This window comes from Perca flavescens, chromosome 19 (genome assembly GCF_004354835.1).
Source record: "Perca flavescens isolate YP-PL-M2 chromosome 19, PFLA_1.0, whole genome shotgun sequence".
NCBI lineage: Eukaryota > Metazoa > Chordata > Actinopteri > Perciformes > Percidae > Perca > Perca flavescens.
The window spans coordinates 8,144,988-8,163,546 of record NC_041349.1 but is presented as its reverse complement, the minus strand read 5'-3'; the positions used below and the strand labels follow the sequence as shown (position 1 = coordinate 8,163,546).

The 18,559-nt window shown below is 36.6% G+C and overlaps 1 protein-coding gene across 2 annotated transcripts; it reads right to left on the bottom strand.

Moving 5' to 3' along the window:
• Positions 1–2,780: 2,780 nt before the first annotated feature.
• Positions 2,781–18,558, bottom strand: LOC114546082 (M protein, serotype 2.1-like). 2 transcript variants are annotated; one of them, XM_028564746.1, is made up of 10 exons: positions 18,364–18,558; positions 17,056–17,160; positions 16,036–16,131; positions 12,064–12,159; positions 10,856–10,951; positions 9,325–9,420; positions 7,538–7,633; positions 5,629–5,733; positions 4,608–4,704; positions 2,781–3,379 (listed from the first exon to the last, which is right to left on the bottom strand). In XM_028564746.1, the coding sequence occupies exons 1-10, from the start codon at positions 18,505–18,507 to the stop codon at positions 3,357–3,359; spliced, it is 954 nt and encodes a 317-aa protein (XP_028420547.1). In that variant the 5' UTR covers positions 18,508–18,558; the 3' UTR covers positions 2,781–3,356. The 2 variants fall into 2 exon arrangements, with proteins under 2 accessions (XP_028420547.1, XP_028420548.1); XM_028564747.1 differs by having other exon boundaries at positions 5,638–5,733.
• Between the last annotated feature and the right edge of the window lies 1 nt (position 18,559).

Here is an 18,559-nt window from a genome sequence, read left to right as displayed (position 1 = left end):
ATTCACAGTTTGATAGAGTAGCATAAACATCTGCTGTTCCTGCTCCAAATTTTTGTTCAGTTATTCCCAACATAGCAGAACAAACTCAAAACTTGACAATTAAATGAAAAAACTACAACAATGTAATAGAATTGTGAATGGTTAACATGGGTATACTGTAGCTGCCAGCATGCTGACTTTAAGCCGCACAGAGCTGCTAGCATGACTGTAGACCAGGGCCACCTTCAGCCCCGCGTTGAACACCCTGTTATGTGCGCAAGCGCTTTGCCTTTTTTTATTTTTATTTTTTTTTTATTGTGACATTGTTCATATTACAGTCATACAATTAACATATCAGAATTGACACAAAATATATATATATATTTTTTTCTTTTCCCCTTCTCCTACCCCCCTCCCTTCCCCTCCTTCACACCCAGTGGTAAAGAAAAAAAATAAATAAAGGAAAAACATAAAAAGAAATAATTAAAGGAAGTATATGTACGTCTATACCCACTCATACATACCTACTCACATATATAGACATACATACACTCCCAGACGTACATCATATATGCACCCATATATTCATATGTACCCACGCTTATGCAAGACTACTTACATCCCTATGCATGTTTACATACAGACATACAAATTTCCATATGGGTGCATCATATGTCACAGAGATTACGTCCATCATCTAATTACACAAGTCCAAATCCATGCTTGGTTTTTGTTTTTCAATGCATTTGGTTAGCATATGCGAACCATCTCTTCTTGAATAAGTTCATTTTACCTCTCATCTTATGCGTTATCATTTCATTTTCATACAAGTTTTCTACCACCTCAATCCATTTATCTGACCTGGGTGGATCAGTTTTTTTCCAACTTCGAGTTATTTGTTTAATGGCAGTAATTCTCAACACCCAGAAGATATAATAATTTTCTTTATTTAAACCTTTCGGCTGTATACCAAGCATGACATGTAATTGTTCAAAAGTAGTATTTTGACCACAGATTTGCTTCATTAATTCCAACACATTAACCCAATATAACTGGATTTTTGAGCATGTATAGAGGACGTGAACCAGGTCAACTTTACATTCACCACACTCTCTCCAACAGTATTGTATCTGATTTGTATATTTACCAATTTTTAGGGGTGTTATAAAAAATCTAACCAATAGTTTCCACGCATATTCCTGCCAATAGGGGGACTTTACATAACAGAAAACATGTTTACATGCCTGACTCCACTCCTCTTCAGTCATTGTTATTCCAATATCTTTCTCCCAAGAGTTTAAAGTATTATTAATTTGATTAATCATTGTTTTTATTTAAAATATTATAAATTTGTCCCGTTACATTTTTAAAGCTTGACATTTCATAGACCTTCAAGATATGCTCCACTATAGGACTAAGGTCTTGAAAAGACTGTATGTTTGTTATTATATAGCTCCTTACTTGGAGGTATCTAAAAAAATGAAGTGGGGGAGTCTACCAATTTGTTCTCAATAGATTTATTAATCCATTTAGGTTTCATTTTATTATTCATCAAAACTAAAATGCTTTTAACTTGAGCTGCATGATAATAAAGACTCAAGTTTGGTAGACCCAACCCACCCTGTTCCCTATTTTGTTGTAAAGATTTGAGTTTTACCCTTGGTTTCTTTTCATCCCAAATAAACTTTCCTAACATTCTTTCCCACTCCTTAAAGCATGAGCTTGTTAAATATAAAGGAATGTTCTGAAAAAAAAAAGAAAGCGTGGCAATACATTGATTTTTATAATTCCTATTTTTTCAAATATTGTAAGTGGCAAAATTTTCCAACGTCTAAGATCTTGCCTTAAGGAGTTTTCCAGAACTTTATAGTTACATAAGTACAATTTATCAATTTCTCTGGGGATTGTGATACCTAAATATTTTATTTTATTCTGATCCCATTTCAACTTGAACCTTTTCTTAAATTCTGTTTGGAGATTGCATCCTATTTCCATGGCTTCAGTTTTAGCTGAATTTAATTTATAGCCTGAAATAGCTCCATATTTCCCAATTTCCTCCAAAAGCGCTTTGCCTTTTAATTCCGACGAGTTCACATACACGTCTCTGCTGATTAGGTATCACCTGTGACAAAGCCAATAAACGAGAGACACAAGATCATATATCTCAAAGCCCATTGCACACTATTTTACACCTTTCTGGACGAACATGTCGTTTAACCAGAAAACCGTAGGAAAATGGTGCACATGGTTTTGAGATTGAACGTGCCCCAGTGGTTCCCAACCTGGGGGTCGACACCCCCCACAAGGGGTCTTGAGATGATTAACAGGGAAAAGAAGAGCAGAAAAAAATACCTGCCACACAAAGTTATGATTATCTTTTCTGATTTTCATCCATTTTGTTTTTCTGTGAAGTGCCCGGAAATTTTACTTGATTACAAATCTTTCTTTAACATAAAATGAATAAACATTCACTGAGATGAATGATCAGCTTTCATTAAAAAAACAATTTAGAACAGTGATTAATGTTCATAACCTGCAGATTCAGTCCATTAATGTTTTATTTACTATTTAAACATAATTTTTTGTATTTAAGCAATTGAGGAAAAGTACACAGAATAATTGTATTTGTTAATTTCAGTAGAAAACGTATATAAAAATGTTTGAAAGATTTCTCAGCACAACTAATTTAGCAAAAAAATAAAAGAATATACAAATATCACTCTGTAAATACAAAATATGTTTTATTCAGATTGTGACGTTGTAACCAACAGGACAAAACAACAACCAGAAAGATGATATTTCTCAAAGCAAATATTGTCAAAAATGTACATCAGAATATGAACTCTTGAAAATCTCTTTATGACAGAAAATTGAGTATGGAATTCTACATTGACAGTACAAATGGAATTAAAACAATTCAAAACATAGAATAACAAACAATTGATTTAGTGTCAAGACAAAAACAGTGAATTGACTACTGTCAATACGTATTTTTGTTCCAGAGGACAAGATTATTAATTTATTTCTTAGTCTTAATACCAATTGAGTTTTGAGATTTAAAATTATATTGTGCCTTAATTATGAAGTGTTTTCAGTAAAACCTATGTAGTAATAAAACAAAAGCAATGCTTTACAAAAAAATAAAATAAAAAAAACTGAGCTGCAGCACTGGATTTTCAACCACATTATGAACAAAACATTTTGCAAATTGTTCAATGCACCACAAAAACAAAACAGTGATCATGTTGGATTTGAAATTCAGGTCTCAATCATTTAGGTGATTCAAAATAAAATAATGTACAGAGATGAAAGTTACCACCTTTCAGATGTATATGACTTGGTGTTTTCATGTTTCCACATCAGAATTCATCTTTCCGTCAACTTTCTTCGTGGCCATTTCCTGTTAGTGACAGAGAAAGCAAAATTGTGAAAGTTATGCTGTTGTACTGTAGCTGAAAGAGAAAAAAAGTTGTGTTGGTTAATAACTACACTTTATGGCACAATGTAAGTGGACAACCAAACAAGGTTTGTGAACATGATGTTGGTGATCAGATCTGGCTCCCAGTCTACATTAGAGGTCTTCTTCTACTCTGTTCTAAAGAAACGAGAGCCGACATGGGTTGGGTTTAAATTTTTCTTTAACTCAAGTGAATAGCAATGAATCATAGTCTACTTAAACATCATCCACAGGATTAATTACGCATCACATGAGTTTGCCCAACCGACACAGCGTTTGTTCCTGGAGAGATGGATCCATGTCTCGCGCCTCCTGTGCGCCATGGATGCATTTTTCCGTAGTGATCTTTTTGTTGCACAGTGAGTAAAATATTTCATCTATGGGAAATACAGAGGATGACTGAAAGTATTTTCTGAGTGGATTTTTCGTTAATTCATGTTTAACAGAAGTTAAGTAGCCTGCAAATTAAACAGTTTGTAATGTGAAAGATGTGAAACATTATCCGAATAAATGGATCTACCTTTTATGGAGTATCAGTGAATTATGTTTTTTCATAGTCAACATAATAGACATGACAGTAACTGAAGTGGAAACTTCATTTTATGTTTGGTGACTTTTGGACATTTTCAGTTAGAATTCGCCACTTTACAGAGCCAGAAAAGACCTTGCGTGACGGCCCGCACATTCTCAAGTTATTTTTTATAAATTACACTGTGTATGAAAACCAGTGTAACCCAAGCTTTTTGTGCGTACGCCAACGTTTATACATGAGGCCCCTGGAGACTCTGGACTCTTTAACAACTCAAAAACATACTTATAACTATGATTATTATTATTATAAACTGCTTTGATATGTTTTAGAAATCACATTACTTACTTACTGTGAATGGTGCTGACTTTCTAAGCAGCAAAACCGCTTTCATCCCAAAGATTTCTGTCCGAATTTCTCTAATTGGAGTTTTATAATTGGGATGCCATCCCGCAAATTATAGGGCCTTATTGGGCACTTGTATATTTCAGAGCTTTGTGTGTGTGTGTGTGTGTAATATAACAGCAGGGTACAACAAAATGAATTTCTGATTTAGAGTGATTAATAAAGTACATTCTTCTTCTTTGATAACTATTGGAAAATAGATGGAAACAGTATCCATAATAAAAGAAACTCTTTTACCTTGTACCTCCAGCTCCTTTTGCAGCTGCTTCTGCTCCTTCTCACTCTCCTGCTTCTCCTCTTCAAGCTTCTTCACTTTAGCTGATAGTTTATTTACCTGAGAGGACAGACAGATGGATTTTGATTTCAATTCTTTTTAAATCATAATCAGACATAGATACACATGAAATATACATCCAGCTGTTTTCTTGGTAATGTGTCCCAGAGCCTGATATTCTCTATGAGGTCCTTGGGCCTCATGTATAAAAGATTGTGCAGAAGATGGCGTACGCCCAAAACTTGAAAAGGACCTACGCACAGAAATATTCACATGTATTGTATAAAACCGGGTGTATGCCAGGTACTACGCACCTTACCTTTATACATCACTATCAACGTGAAATTGAGCGTATGTGAACGAACCACCGACCCGCCTTGCCTCCTCCCATGAATTAATATGGAAATGACTATACATGCATATACATATATTGGAGATTTTTATTGGGATGCCATCCCGCAAATTATAGAGCCTTATTTTGCACATATATATTTTAGAGCTGTGTGTGTGTGTGTGTGTGTGTGTGTGTGTGTGTGTAAAATAACAGCAGAGTACAACAAAATGAATTTCTGATCTAGAGTGATTAATAAAGTACACCTTCTTCTTCTTTGATAACTATTGGTTAAACAGAGATTTAGACATCTAATTCAGTCTAACTTTTACCACTCAAATACCTTTCTTTATATTTGGAGGTCGGAACAAAAGAAACTATATTTAAAGGATAAAAAACAGATAATTCTACAAATACACTATTAATATTATGTTTACACACAACAGTGGAGGTCTTTGGGGTCCTAAACAACAAGAAGTAAAGCCAAAGTCAACAAAACTCAGTGACTTCAATTTAGTTTTACAATCCTAAAATACTTTGACTCTTTGTGAGGTTTATGTTATTACAAATTGTGATGAGCTGAAGATAAAATAAACCAGAAATCATTACAATTAAAAACAAATAGATGGAAACAATATCCATAATAACAGAACCTCTTTAACCTTGCCATCCATCTCCTTTTGCAGCAGCTTCCGCTCCTTCTCACTCTCCTGCTTCTCCTCTTCAAGATTCTTCACTTTAGCTGATAGTTGACCTACCTGAGAGGACAGACAGATGGATACTGATTTTAATTCTTTGTAAATAGTAATCAGACAAAGATACACACAAAATATATAGTACAGGCCAAGAGTTTGGACACACCTTCTCATTCCTGTTTGTTTATTTTCATGACTATTTACATTGTAGATTCTCACTGAAGGCATCGAAACTATGAATGAACACATATGGAATTATGTACTTAACAAAAAAGTGTGAAATAACTGAAAACATGTCTTATATTTTAGATTCTTCAAAGTAGCCACCCTTTGCTTTTTTTGATAACTCTGCAAACCCTTGGTGTTCTCTCAATGAGCTTCATGAGGTAGTCACCTGAAATGGTTTTACCTTCACAGGTGTGCCTTGTCAGGGTTAATTAGTGGAATTTGTTCCCTTATTAATAAAAAAGCAAAGGGTGGCTACTTTGAAGAATCTAAAATATAAGACATGTTTTCAGTTATTTCACACTTTTTTGTTAAGTACATAATTCCATATGTGTTCATTCAGAGTTTTGATGCCTTCAGTGAGAATCTACAATGTAAATAGTCATGAAAAAAAAAAGGAAACACCTTGAATGAGAAGGTGTGTACAAACTTATGGCCTGTACTGTACATCCAGCTGTTTTCTTGGTAATGTGTCCTAGAGCCTGATATTCTGTATGAGGTCCTTGGGCCTCATGTATAAAAGATTGCGCAGAAGATGGCGTACGCCCAAAACTTGAAAAGTAAACTTCACCGAATGTGAGATTGAGGTGCTGATCGCGGAGTTTGAGGCAAGGAAAACATGTTCTGTTTGGAGGTTTGTCATCTCAGATAAGAAATAAAAGAGTGGCAAATGGTGACGGGCGGTGAATGCACTGAACTATGGCAGAAATTTAAAAAGGTCTAATGTCGAAGTGGATGTTGCACAGAAGATGGCGTACGCCCCAAACTTGAAAAGTACCTATGTATAAAACCGGGTGCACGCCAGGTCCAGCATTTTTTACCTTTATACATCACAATCAACGTGAAATTGAGCGCACGGGAACGAGCCACCGACCCCGCCTTGCCTCCATAAATTGATATGGAGATGATTATAAATGTCCCCTGACGACATTCTTTGTCCAATCTCAACAGGTAATCCTGCTGGAGACGGAAAAAAAACTTCACCGAATGTGAGATTGAGGTGCTGATTGTGGAGGTTGTGTCAAGGAAAACATGTTCTGTTTGGAGGTTTGTCATCTTGGATAAGAAATAAAAGAGTGGCAATTGGTGACGGGTCAGTGAGTGCACTGAACTATGGCAGAAATTTAAAAAAGGTCTAATGTCAAAGTGTTGTTACCAAACAACATGCATGTCCATGTCAGTCCAAATTATGGACAATAAGCAGTTTTAACCGACTGATGTAATGCCATTGGCTAAGTGAAACTGTTTCCAGCGCGAGGGAGACCTGAATCAGGAGGAGGAGAGGGAAGTGAGGACAGCGTCAGAAGAAAATAAAATATATTTAAAGGATAAAAAAGGACAATTTTGTAGATAGGCTATTAAGATTATGTTTACACACACACACACACACACACACACACACACACACACACACACACACACACACACAACAGTGGAGGTCTTTGGTGTCCCAAACAACGAGAAGTAAATCCAAAGTAAACAAAACTCAGTGACTTCAATTTAGTTTTAAAATCCTAAAATGCTTTGACTCTTGGTGAGGTTTATGTTTTCAAGCTGAAGATAAAAGAATCAGAAATCAGGAGACTCCAAACTAAAAACAAAGAGATGGAAACAATATCCATAATAAAAGAACCTCTTCTACCTTGTCCTTCAGGTTATTTTGCAGCTGCTGCCACTCCTTCTCACTCTTCTCCTTCTCCTTTTTGAATTTCGTCACTTCAGTTGATAGTTCATTTATCTAAGAGGAGAGACAGAAGGATGTTGATTTCAATTCTTTGTAAATCATAATCAGACATAGATGCACATGAAATATACATCCAGCTGTTTTCTATGTAATGTGTCCCAGGGCCTGATATTCTGTATGAGGTCCTTGGGCCTCATGTATAAAAGATTGCACAGAAGATGGCGTACGCCCAAAACTTGAAAAGTGCCTACGCACAGAAATATTCACATGTATAAAACCTGGCATACACCAGGTCCTACACACCTTACCTTTATAGATCACTATCAACGTGAAATTGAGCTCATGTGAACAAACCACCGACCCCACCTTGCCTCCTCCCATGGATTAATATGGAAATTACTATAAATCGCGGAGGTTGAGGAAAGGAAAAACTGTTGTGTCTGGAGGTTTGTCATCTCGGATAAGAAATAAAAGAGTGGCAAATGGTGATGGGGCGGTGAATGCACTGAACTATGGCAGAAATTTAAACAAAGTCTAATGTCAAAGTGGAAATCAAGAGAAGAGTGGTGAAACTGTTTCCAGCGCGAGGGAGACCTGAATCAGGAGGAGGAGAGGGACGTGAGGCCAGCGTCTCCACGGCAGGGGACAGGGCACACGGATCCACTGCACCACGCATGAATGAAATAATTAAATACTAAATACAGTAACAGAATTATGTGCATAATTAAGACAAATAGACAATGTTCTACATAACATAATTGTAAGAAGTCATTAAAACGTATAGGCTATGCCAAGTCTCCTACCACTTTTCCACATTCTGTTTATGATCCAAACAGTGCTGTGATGCTGCTTCATTCAGCCCAGTGCTTGGTGGACCGGGTCAGGTTAATTTCTTATACATTGTTCAGACAGCTGCAGCTGATTCAGAACGCTGCTGCTCAAGTTCTCACTAAGACCAAGAAAGAGAATCACATCACTCCAGTTCTGAAGTCTTTACACTGGCTTCCTGTGCCTCAAAGCATAGATTTCAAAATACTTTTGCTGGTTTATAAATCACTAAATGTTTTAGGGCCAAAATACATTTCTGATCTGCTACTACACTATGACCCATCCAGACCTCTCAGGTCATCTGGGACAGGTCTGCTTGTTGTCCCCAGAGTCAGAACTAAACAGGGGGAAGCAGCGCTCAGTTTTTATGCTCCACATATCTGGAACAAACTCCCAGAAAACTGCAGGTCTGCAGCTAAAGACCTATCTTTTTGATGTTTCCTTTCTTCAAGTACCTGTTCATTTGTTATACTGAAGTTGCATTGATGACACTGTACGACACTCGATAACTGTGATTAATAAAGTACACCTTCTTCTTCTTTGATAACTATTGGTTAAACAGAGATTTAGACATCTAATTCAGTGTATTTTTTACCACTCAAATACCTTTCTTTATATTTAGAGGTCAGAAGAAAAGCCAATATATATAAAGGATAAAAGACTGATGCAGATAGGCTATTAATATTATGTTTACACACAACAGTGGAGGTCTTTGGGGTCCCAAATAACGAGAATTAAAGCCAAAATCAACTAAACTCATTGACTTCCATTTAGTTTTACAATCCTAAAATCCTTTGACTCTTTGTGAGGTTTATGTTGTTACACATTTTGATAAGCTGAAGATAAAATTAACTAGAAATCAGGAGATTCAAAACTAAAAACAAATAGATGAAAAAAAATATCCATAATAAAAGAACCTTTTTTCTCTCGTCTCCCAGCTCCTTTTGCAGCTTGTTCTCACTCTTCTGCTTCTCCTCTTTGAGCTCCGTCACGTCAGCTGATAGTTGATTTACCTGAGAGGAGAGACAGAAGGATGTTGTTTTCAATTCTTTGTAAATCATAATCAGACATAGATGCACATGAAATATACATCCAGCATGTTTTCGTAGAGCCTGATATTCTGTATGAGGTCCTTGGGCCTCATGTATAAAAGATTGCTTAGAAGATGGCGTACGCCCAAAACTTGAAAAGTGCCTATGCACAGAAATATTCACATGTATAAAACCTGGCTTACGCCACGTCCTGCGCACCTTACCTTTATACATCACAATCAACGTGAAATTGAGCGCACGTGAACGAGCTACCGACCCCCCTTTGTCTCCTCCCATAAATTGATATGGAAATGATTGTAAATGCGCCCTGACATCATTCTTTGTCCAATCACAACAGGAAATCCCGCTGCAGACGGAAAAAACTTCACCAACTGTGAGATTGAGGTGCTGATCGTGGAGGTTGAGTTAAGGAAAACATGTTCTGTTTGGAGGTTTGTCATCTTGGATAAGAAATAAAAGAGTGGCAAATGGTGACGGAGCGATGAATGCACCGAACTATGGCAGAAATTTAAAAAGGTCCAATGTTGAAGTAAAAATCAAGAGAAGAGTGGCAGCACCACAGTTACCAAACAACATGCATGTGTCTGTGTCAGTCCAAATTACAAAAAGCAGTTTTAATGTTGATGTAAAAACACCAACGTTTATACATGAAACTCTGGACTCTTCAACAACTCAAAAACGTACTTATGAAAATGAATTATTATAAACTAGTTTGATATATTTTAGTAGTCACATTAATTACTTACTGTGATTGGTGTTGAATTTCTAAGCAGAGAAACTGCTTTCATCCCAAATATGTCTGTCAGAATTTCTCTAATTGGACTTTTATTATTGGGATGCCATCAGAACTAATTTATAGGGCCTTTTTGTGCATGTACATTTCAGAGCTTTGTGTGTGTGTGTGTGTGTGTGTGTGTGTGTGTGTGTGTGTGTGTGTGTGTTTTGTGTGTGTGTAAAAGCAGGGTACAACTAAATTAATTTCTGATCTAGAGTGATTAATAAAGTACCTTCTTCTTCTTTGATAACTATTGGTTAAACAGAGATTTAGACATCTAATTCAGTGTATTTTTTACCATTCAAATACCTTTCTTTATATTTAGAGGTCAGAAGAAAAGCCAATATATATAAAGGATAAAAAAACTGATGCAGATAGGCTATTAATATTGTGTTTACACACAACAGTGGAGGTCTTTGGGGTCCCAAATAACGAGAATTAAAGCCAAAATCAACTAAACTCATTGACTTCCATTTAGTTTTACATTCCTAAAATCCTTTGACTCTTTGTGAGGTTTATGTTGTTACACATTTTGATAAGCTGAAGATAAAATAAACCAGAAATCAGGAGATTCAAAACTAAAATCAAATAGATGAAAAAAAATATCCATAATAAAAGAACCTTTTTTCTCTCGTCTCCCAGCTCCTTTTGCAGCTTGTTCTCACTCTTCTGCTTCTCCTCTTTGAGCTCCGTCACGTCAGCTGATAGTTGATTTACCTGAGAGGAGAGACAGAAGGATGTTGTTTTCAATTCTTTGTAAATCATAATCAGACATAGATGCACATGAAATATACATCCAGCATGTTTTCGTAGAGCCTGATACTCTGTATGAGGTCCTTGGGCCTCATGTATAAAAGATTGCTTAGAAGATGGCGTACGCCCAAAACTTGAAAACTGCCTATGCACAGAAATATTCACATGTATAAAACCTGGCTTACGCCACGTCCTGCGCACCTTACCTTTATACATCACAATCAACGTGAAATTGAGCACACGTGAACGAGCTACCGACCCCCCTTTGTCTCCTCCCATAAATTGATATGGAAATGATTGTAAATGCGCCCTGACATCATTCTTTGTCCAATCACAACAGGAAATCCCGCTGCAGACGGAAAAAACTTCACCAACTGTGAGATTGAGGTGCTGATCGTGGAGGTTGAGTTAAGGAAAACATGTTCTGTTTGGAGGTTTGTCATCTTGGATAAGAAATTAAAGAGTGGCAAATGGTGACGGAGCGATGAATGCACCGAACTATGGCAGAAATTTAAAAAAAGGTCCAATGTTGAAGTAAAAATCAAGAGAAGAGTGGCAGCACCACAGTTACCAAACAACATGCATGTCTGTGTGTGTGTGTGTGTGTGTGTGTGTGTGTGTGTGTGTGTGTGTGTAAAAGCAGGGTACAACTAAATTAATTTCTGATCTAGAGTGATTAATAAAGTACCTTCTTCTTCTTTGATAACTATTGGTTAAACAGAGATTTAGACATCTAATTCAGTGTATTTTTTACCATTCAAATACCTTTCTTTATATTTAGAGGTCAGAAGAAAAGCCAATATATATAAAGGATAAAAAACTGATGCAGATAGGCTATTAATATTGTGTTTACACACAACAGTGGAGGTCTTTGGGGTCCCAAATAACGAGAATTAAAGCCAAAATCAACTAAACTCATTGACTTCCATTTAGTTTTACAATCCTAAAATCCTTTGACTCTTTGTGAGGTTTATGTTGTTACACATTTTGATAAGCTGAAGATAAAATAAACCAGAAATCAGGAGATTCAAAACTAAAAACAAATAGATGAAAAAAAATATCCATAATAAAAGAACCTTTTTTCTCTCGTCTCCCAGCTCCTTTTGCAGCTTGTTCTCACTCTTCTGCTTCTCCTCTTTGAGCTCCGTCACGTCAGCTGATAGTTGATTTACCTGAGAGGAGAGACAGAAGGATGTTGTTTTCAATTCTTTGTAAATCATAATCAGACATAGATGCACATGAAATATACATCCAGCATGTTTTCGTAGAGCCTGATACTCTGTATGAGGTCCTTGGGCCTCATGTATAAAAGATTGCTTAGAAGATGGCGTACGCCCAAAACTTGAAAACTGCCTATGCACAGAAATATTCACATGTATAAAACCTGGCTTACGCCACGTCCTGCGCACCTTACCTTTATACATCACAATCAACGTGAAATTGAGCACACGTGAACGAGCTACCGACCCCCCTTTGTCTCCTCCCATAAATTGATATGGAAATGATTGTAAATGCGCCCTGACATCATTCTTTGTCCAATCACAACAGGAAATCCCGCTGCAGACGGAAAAAACTTCACCAACTGTGAGATTGAGGTGCTGATCGTGGAGGTTGAGTTAAGGAAAACATGTTCTGTTTGGAGGTTTGTCATCTTGGATAAGAAATAAAAGAGTGGCAAATGGTGACGGAGCGATGAATGCACCGAACTATGGCAGAAATTTAAAAAAAGGTCCAATGTTGAAGTAAAAATCAAGAGAAGAGTGGCAGCACCACAGTTACCAAACAACATGCATGTCTGTGTGTGTGTGTGTGTGTGTATGTGTGTGTGTGTGTGTGTGTGTAAAAGCAGGGTACAACTAAATTAATTTCTGATCTAGAGTGATTAATAAAGTACCTTCTTCTTCTTTGATAACTATTGGTTAAACAGAGATTTAGACATCTAATTCAGTGTATTTTTTACCATTCAAATACCTTTCTTTATATTTAGAGGTCAGAAGAAAAGCCAATATATATAAAGGATAAAAAACTGATGCAGATAGGCTATTAATATTGTGTTTACACACAACAGTGGAGGTCTTTGGGGTCCCAAATAACGAGAATTAAAGCCAAAATCAACTAAACTCATTGACTTCCATTTAGTTTTACAATCCTAAAATCCTTTGACTCTTTGTGAGGTTTATGTTGTTACACATTTTGATAAGCTGAAGATAAAATAAACCAGAAATCAGGAGATTCAAAACTAAAAACAAATAGATGAAAAAAATATCCATAATAAAAAGAACCTTTTTTTCTCTCGTCTCCCAGCTCCTTTTGCAGCTTGTTCTCACTCTTCTGCTTCTCCTCTTTGAGCTCCGTCCGTCAGCTGATAGTTGATTTACCTGAGAGGAGAGACAGAAGGATGTTGTTTTCAATTCTTTGTAAATCATAATCAGACATAGATGCACATGAAATATACATCCAGCATGTTTTCGTAGAGCCTGATACTCTGTATGAGGTCCTTGGGCCTCATGTATAAAAGATTGCTTAGAAGATGGCGACGCCCAAAACTTGAAAACTGCCTATGCACAGAAATATTCACATGTATAAAACCTGGCTTACGCCACGCCCCTGCGCACCTTACCTTTATACATCACAATCAACGTGAAATTGAGCACACGTGAACGAGCTACCGACCCCCTTTGTCTCCTCCCATAAATTGATATGGAAATGATTGTAAATGCGCCCTGACATCATTCTTTGTCCAATCACAACAGGAAATCCCGCTGCAGACGGAAAAAACTTCACCAACTGTGAGATTGAGGTGCTGATCATGGAGGTTGAGTTAAGGAAAACATGTTCTGTTTGGAGGTTTGTCATCTTGGATAAGAAATTAAAGAGTGGCAAATGGTGACGGAGCGATGAATGCACCGAACTATGGCAGAAATTTAAAAAAAGGTCCAATGTTGAAGTAAAAATCAAGAGAAGAGTGGCAGCACCACAGTTACCAAACAACATGCATGTCTGTGTGTGTGTGTGTGTGTGTATGTGTGTGTGTGTGTGTGTGTGTAAAAGCAGGGTACAACTAAATTAATTTCTGATCTAGAGTGATTAATAAAGTACCTTCTTCTTCTTTGATAACTATTGGTTAAACAGAGATTTAGACATCTAATTCAGTGTATTTTTACCATTCAAATACCTTTCTTTATATTTAGAGGTCAGAAGAAAAGCCAATATATATAAAGGATAAAAACTGATGCAGATAGGCTATTAATATTGTGTTTACACACAACAGTGGAGGTCTTTGGGGTCCCAAATAACGAGAATTAAAGCCAAAATCAACTAAACTCATTGACTTCCATTTAGTTTTACAATCCTAAAATCCTTTGACTCTTTGTGAGGTTTATGTTGTTACACATTTTGATAAGCTGAAGATAAAATAAACCAGAAATCAGGAGATTCAAAACTAAAAACAAATAGATGAAAAAAATATCCATAATAAAAAGAACCTTTTTTTCTCTCGTCTCCCAGCTCCTTTTGCAGCTTGTTCTCACTCTTCTGCTTCTCCTCTTTGAGCTCCCACGTCAGCTGATAGTTGATTTACCTGAGAGGAGAGACAGAAGGATGTTGTTTTCAATTCTTTGTAAATCATAATCAGACATAGATGCACATGAAATATACATCCAGCATGTTTTCAGAGAGCCTGATACTCTGTATGAGGTCCTTGGGCCTCATGTATAAAAGATTGCTTAGAAGATGGCGTACGCCCAAAACTTGAAAAGTGCCTATGCACAGAAATATTCACATGTATAAAACCTGGCTTACGCCACGTCCTGCGCACCTTACCTTTATACATCACAATCAACGTGAAATTGAGCGCACGTGAACGAGCTACCGACCCCCCTTTGTCTCCTCCCATAAATTGATATGGAAATGATTGTAAATGCGCCCTGACATCATTCTTTGTCCAATCACAACAGGAAATCCCGCTGCAGACGGAAAAAACTTCACCAACTGTGAGATTGAGGTGCTGATCGTGGAGGTTGAGTTAAGGAAAACATGTTCTGTTTGGAGGTTTGTCATCTTGGATAAGAAATAAAAGAGTGGCAAATGGTGACGGAGCGATGAATGCACCGAACTATGGCAGAAATTTAAAAAAAGGTCCAATGTTGAAGTAAAAATCAAGAGAAGAGTGACAGCACCACAGTTACCAAACAACATGCATGTCTGTGTCAGTCCAAATTACACACAATAAGCAGTTTTAACCCCCTGATGTAAAAACACCAACGTTTATACATGAGGCCCCTGGAGACTCTGGACTCTTCAACAACTCAAAAACGTACTTATGAAAATGAATTATTATAAACTAGTTTGATATATTTTAGTAGTCACATTAATTACTTACTGTGATTGGTGTTGAATTTCTAAGCAGAGAAACTGCTTTCATCCCAAATATGTCTGTCAGAATTTCTCTAATTGGACTTTTATTATTGGGATGCCATCCCGCAATTTATAGGGCCTTATTGTGCATGTGTACATTTGTACATTTCAGTGTGTGTGTGTGTGTGTGTGTGTGTGTGTGTGTGTGTGTGTGTGTGTGTGTGTGTGTGTGTGTGTGTGTGTGTGTGTGTAAAAGCAGGGTACAACTAAATTAATTTCTGATCTAGAGTGATTAATAAAGTACCTTCTTCTTCTTTGATAACTATTGGTTAAACAGAGATTTAGACATCTAATTCAGTGTATTTTTTACCATTCAAATACCTTTCTTTATATTTAGAGGTCAGAAGAAAAGCCAATATATATAAAGGATAAAAAACTGATGCAGATAGGCTATTAATATTGTGTTTACACACAACAGTGGAGGTCTTTGGGGTCCCAAATAACGAGAATTAAAGCCAAAATCAACTAAACTCATTGACTTCCATTTAGTTTTACAATCCTAAAATCCTTTGACTCTTTGTGAGGTTTATGTTGTTACACATTTTGATAAGCTGAAGATAAAATAAACCAGAAATCAGGAGATTCAAAACTAAAAACAAATAGATGAAAAAAAATATCCATAATAAAAGAACCTTTTTTCTCTCGTCTCCCAGCTCCTTTTGCAGCTGGTTCTCACTCTTCTGCTTCTCCTCTTTGAGCTCCGTCACGTCAGCTGATAGTTGATTTACCTGAGAGGAGAGACAGAAGGAAGTTGATTTCAATAATCAGACATAGATGCACATGAAATATACATTCAGCATGTTTTCCTTGTAATGTGTCGTAGAGCCTGATACTCTGTATGAGGTCCTTTTATAAATCACACCCTGTGTGTCACAACCAGCATACACAAGTTTTTTGTGCGTACGCCAACGTTTAGAATGAGGCCCCTGGAGACTCTGGACTCTTTAACAACTCAAAAACATAGTTATTATAAACTGGTTTTGATATGTTTTAGTAGTCACATTAATTACTTACTGTGAATGGTGTTGACTTTCTAAGCAGCGAAACTGCTTTCATCCCAAATATGTCTGTCAGAATTTCTCTAATTGGAGTTTTATTATTGGGATGCCATCCCGCAAATCATAGGGCCTAGTTGTGCATGTGTTTATTTCAGAGCTTTGTGTGTTTGTGTTTGTGTGTGTGTGTGTGTGTGTGTGTGTGTGTGTGTGTGTGTGTTTGTGTGTAAAATAACAGCAGTTTACAGTGATTAATGAAGTACACCTTCTTCTTCTTTGATAACTATTGGTTAAACAGAGATTTAGGCATCGAATTCAGTCTAGTTTTTACCACTCAAATACATTTCTTTAAATTTGGAGGTCAGAAGAAAAGAAAATATATTTAAAGGATAAAAAACTGATTATTTTGCAAATAGGTTATTAATATTATGTCTACACACAATAGTGGAGGTCTTTGGGGTCCAAAACAATGAGAAGTAAGCCAAAGTCAAAGAACCTCAGTGAATTCAATTTAGTTTTACAATCCTAAAATCCTTTGACTCTTTGTGAGGTTTATGTTGTTACACATTTTGATAAGCCGAATATAAAATAAACCAGAAATCAGGAGATTCAAAACTAAAAACAAATAGATGAAAACAATATCCATAATAAAAGAACCTCTGTTATCTTGTCCTCCAGCAACTTTTGCAGCTGCTGCCGCTCCTTCTCACTCTTCTGCTTCTCCTCTTTGAGCGTATTCACCTCAGCTGATAGTTGATTTACCTGAGAGGACAGACAGATGGATGTTGATTTCAATTCTTTGTAAATCATAATCAGACATAGATGCACATGAAATATACATCCAGCTGTTTTCTTGATAATGTGTCCCAGAGCCTGATATTCTGTATGAGGTCCTTGGGCCTCATGTATAAAAGATTGTGCAGAAGATGGCATACACCCCAAACTTGAAAAGTACCTACGCACAGAAATATTCACATGTATAAAACCGGGTGTATTCCAGGTCCTGCGCACCTTACCTTTATACATCACTATCAACGTTAAATTGAGCGCATGTGAATGCACTGACCTATGGCATAAATTTAAAAAAGGTCTAATGTCAAAGTGCAAATTAACAAAAGTTAGTCACTGTCAAAATAATTTCAAATTCTTCTGTTGACACCACGTTTCTTATCAGATATTGCCCCTGTATTTCTTTTTCTTTTTTTTTTTTTTTGGGGGCATTTTAGGCCTTTATTGACAGGACAGCTGAAGAAATGAAAGGGGAGAAAGAAAGGGGGAATGACATGCAGAAAAGGTCTGCAGGTCGGAGTTGAACCTGGGCCCGCTGCATCGAGTAGTAAACCTCTATATATGGGCGCTCAATCTACCAAATGAGCTATCTGGGCACCCCCTGTATTTCTGTTTAATCTCTCTCTTCTGTTATTCTAATCTCCTCTGATGTTTGCTCTCATCCTCATTTGACTGTCTGTCTGAACTGGGCCTCTTCTGTCTCATTTCTCTTGAAACTCTGAATGTGACAGAATAACAGAAAATAGGGAAAAGCAAAATATGTCCACTTTAAGTAAAGCTCTAATCAGTCTACCCATTTATACTGGAAACACCAGCTCAGTGCTCTGATTTATTTTCTAACCTGAGTGTCCTACTTAACTGGTTTTAACCACTGACTGAACTGATAGTTATGTATGACATATTATTATAGTAACTGTTATATTGTAAGGATCATAAATCTCATGGTTTGTTATGAAACATCTTTTAAAATGTACTTTTAATGTAAAGCCAAAGTAAAGCAAAAAGTCAACTAAACTCATTGACTTCAATTTAGTTTTACAATCCTAAAATCCTTTGACTCTTTGTGAGGTTTATGTTGTTACACATTTTGATAAGCTGAAGATAAAATAAAGCAGAAATCAGGAGATTCAAAACTAAAAACAAATAGATGAAAAAAAATATCCATAATAAAAGAACCTTATTTCTCTCGTCCCCCAGTTGCTTTTGCAGCTTGTTCTCACTCTTCTGCTTCTCCTCTTTGAGTTCCGTCACCTCAGCTGATAGTTCATCTACCTGAGAGGAGAGACAGAAGGATGTTGATTTCAATTCTTTGTAAATCATAATCAGACATAAATGAACATGAAATATCCATCCAACTGTTTTCTTTGTAAGG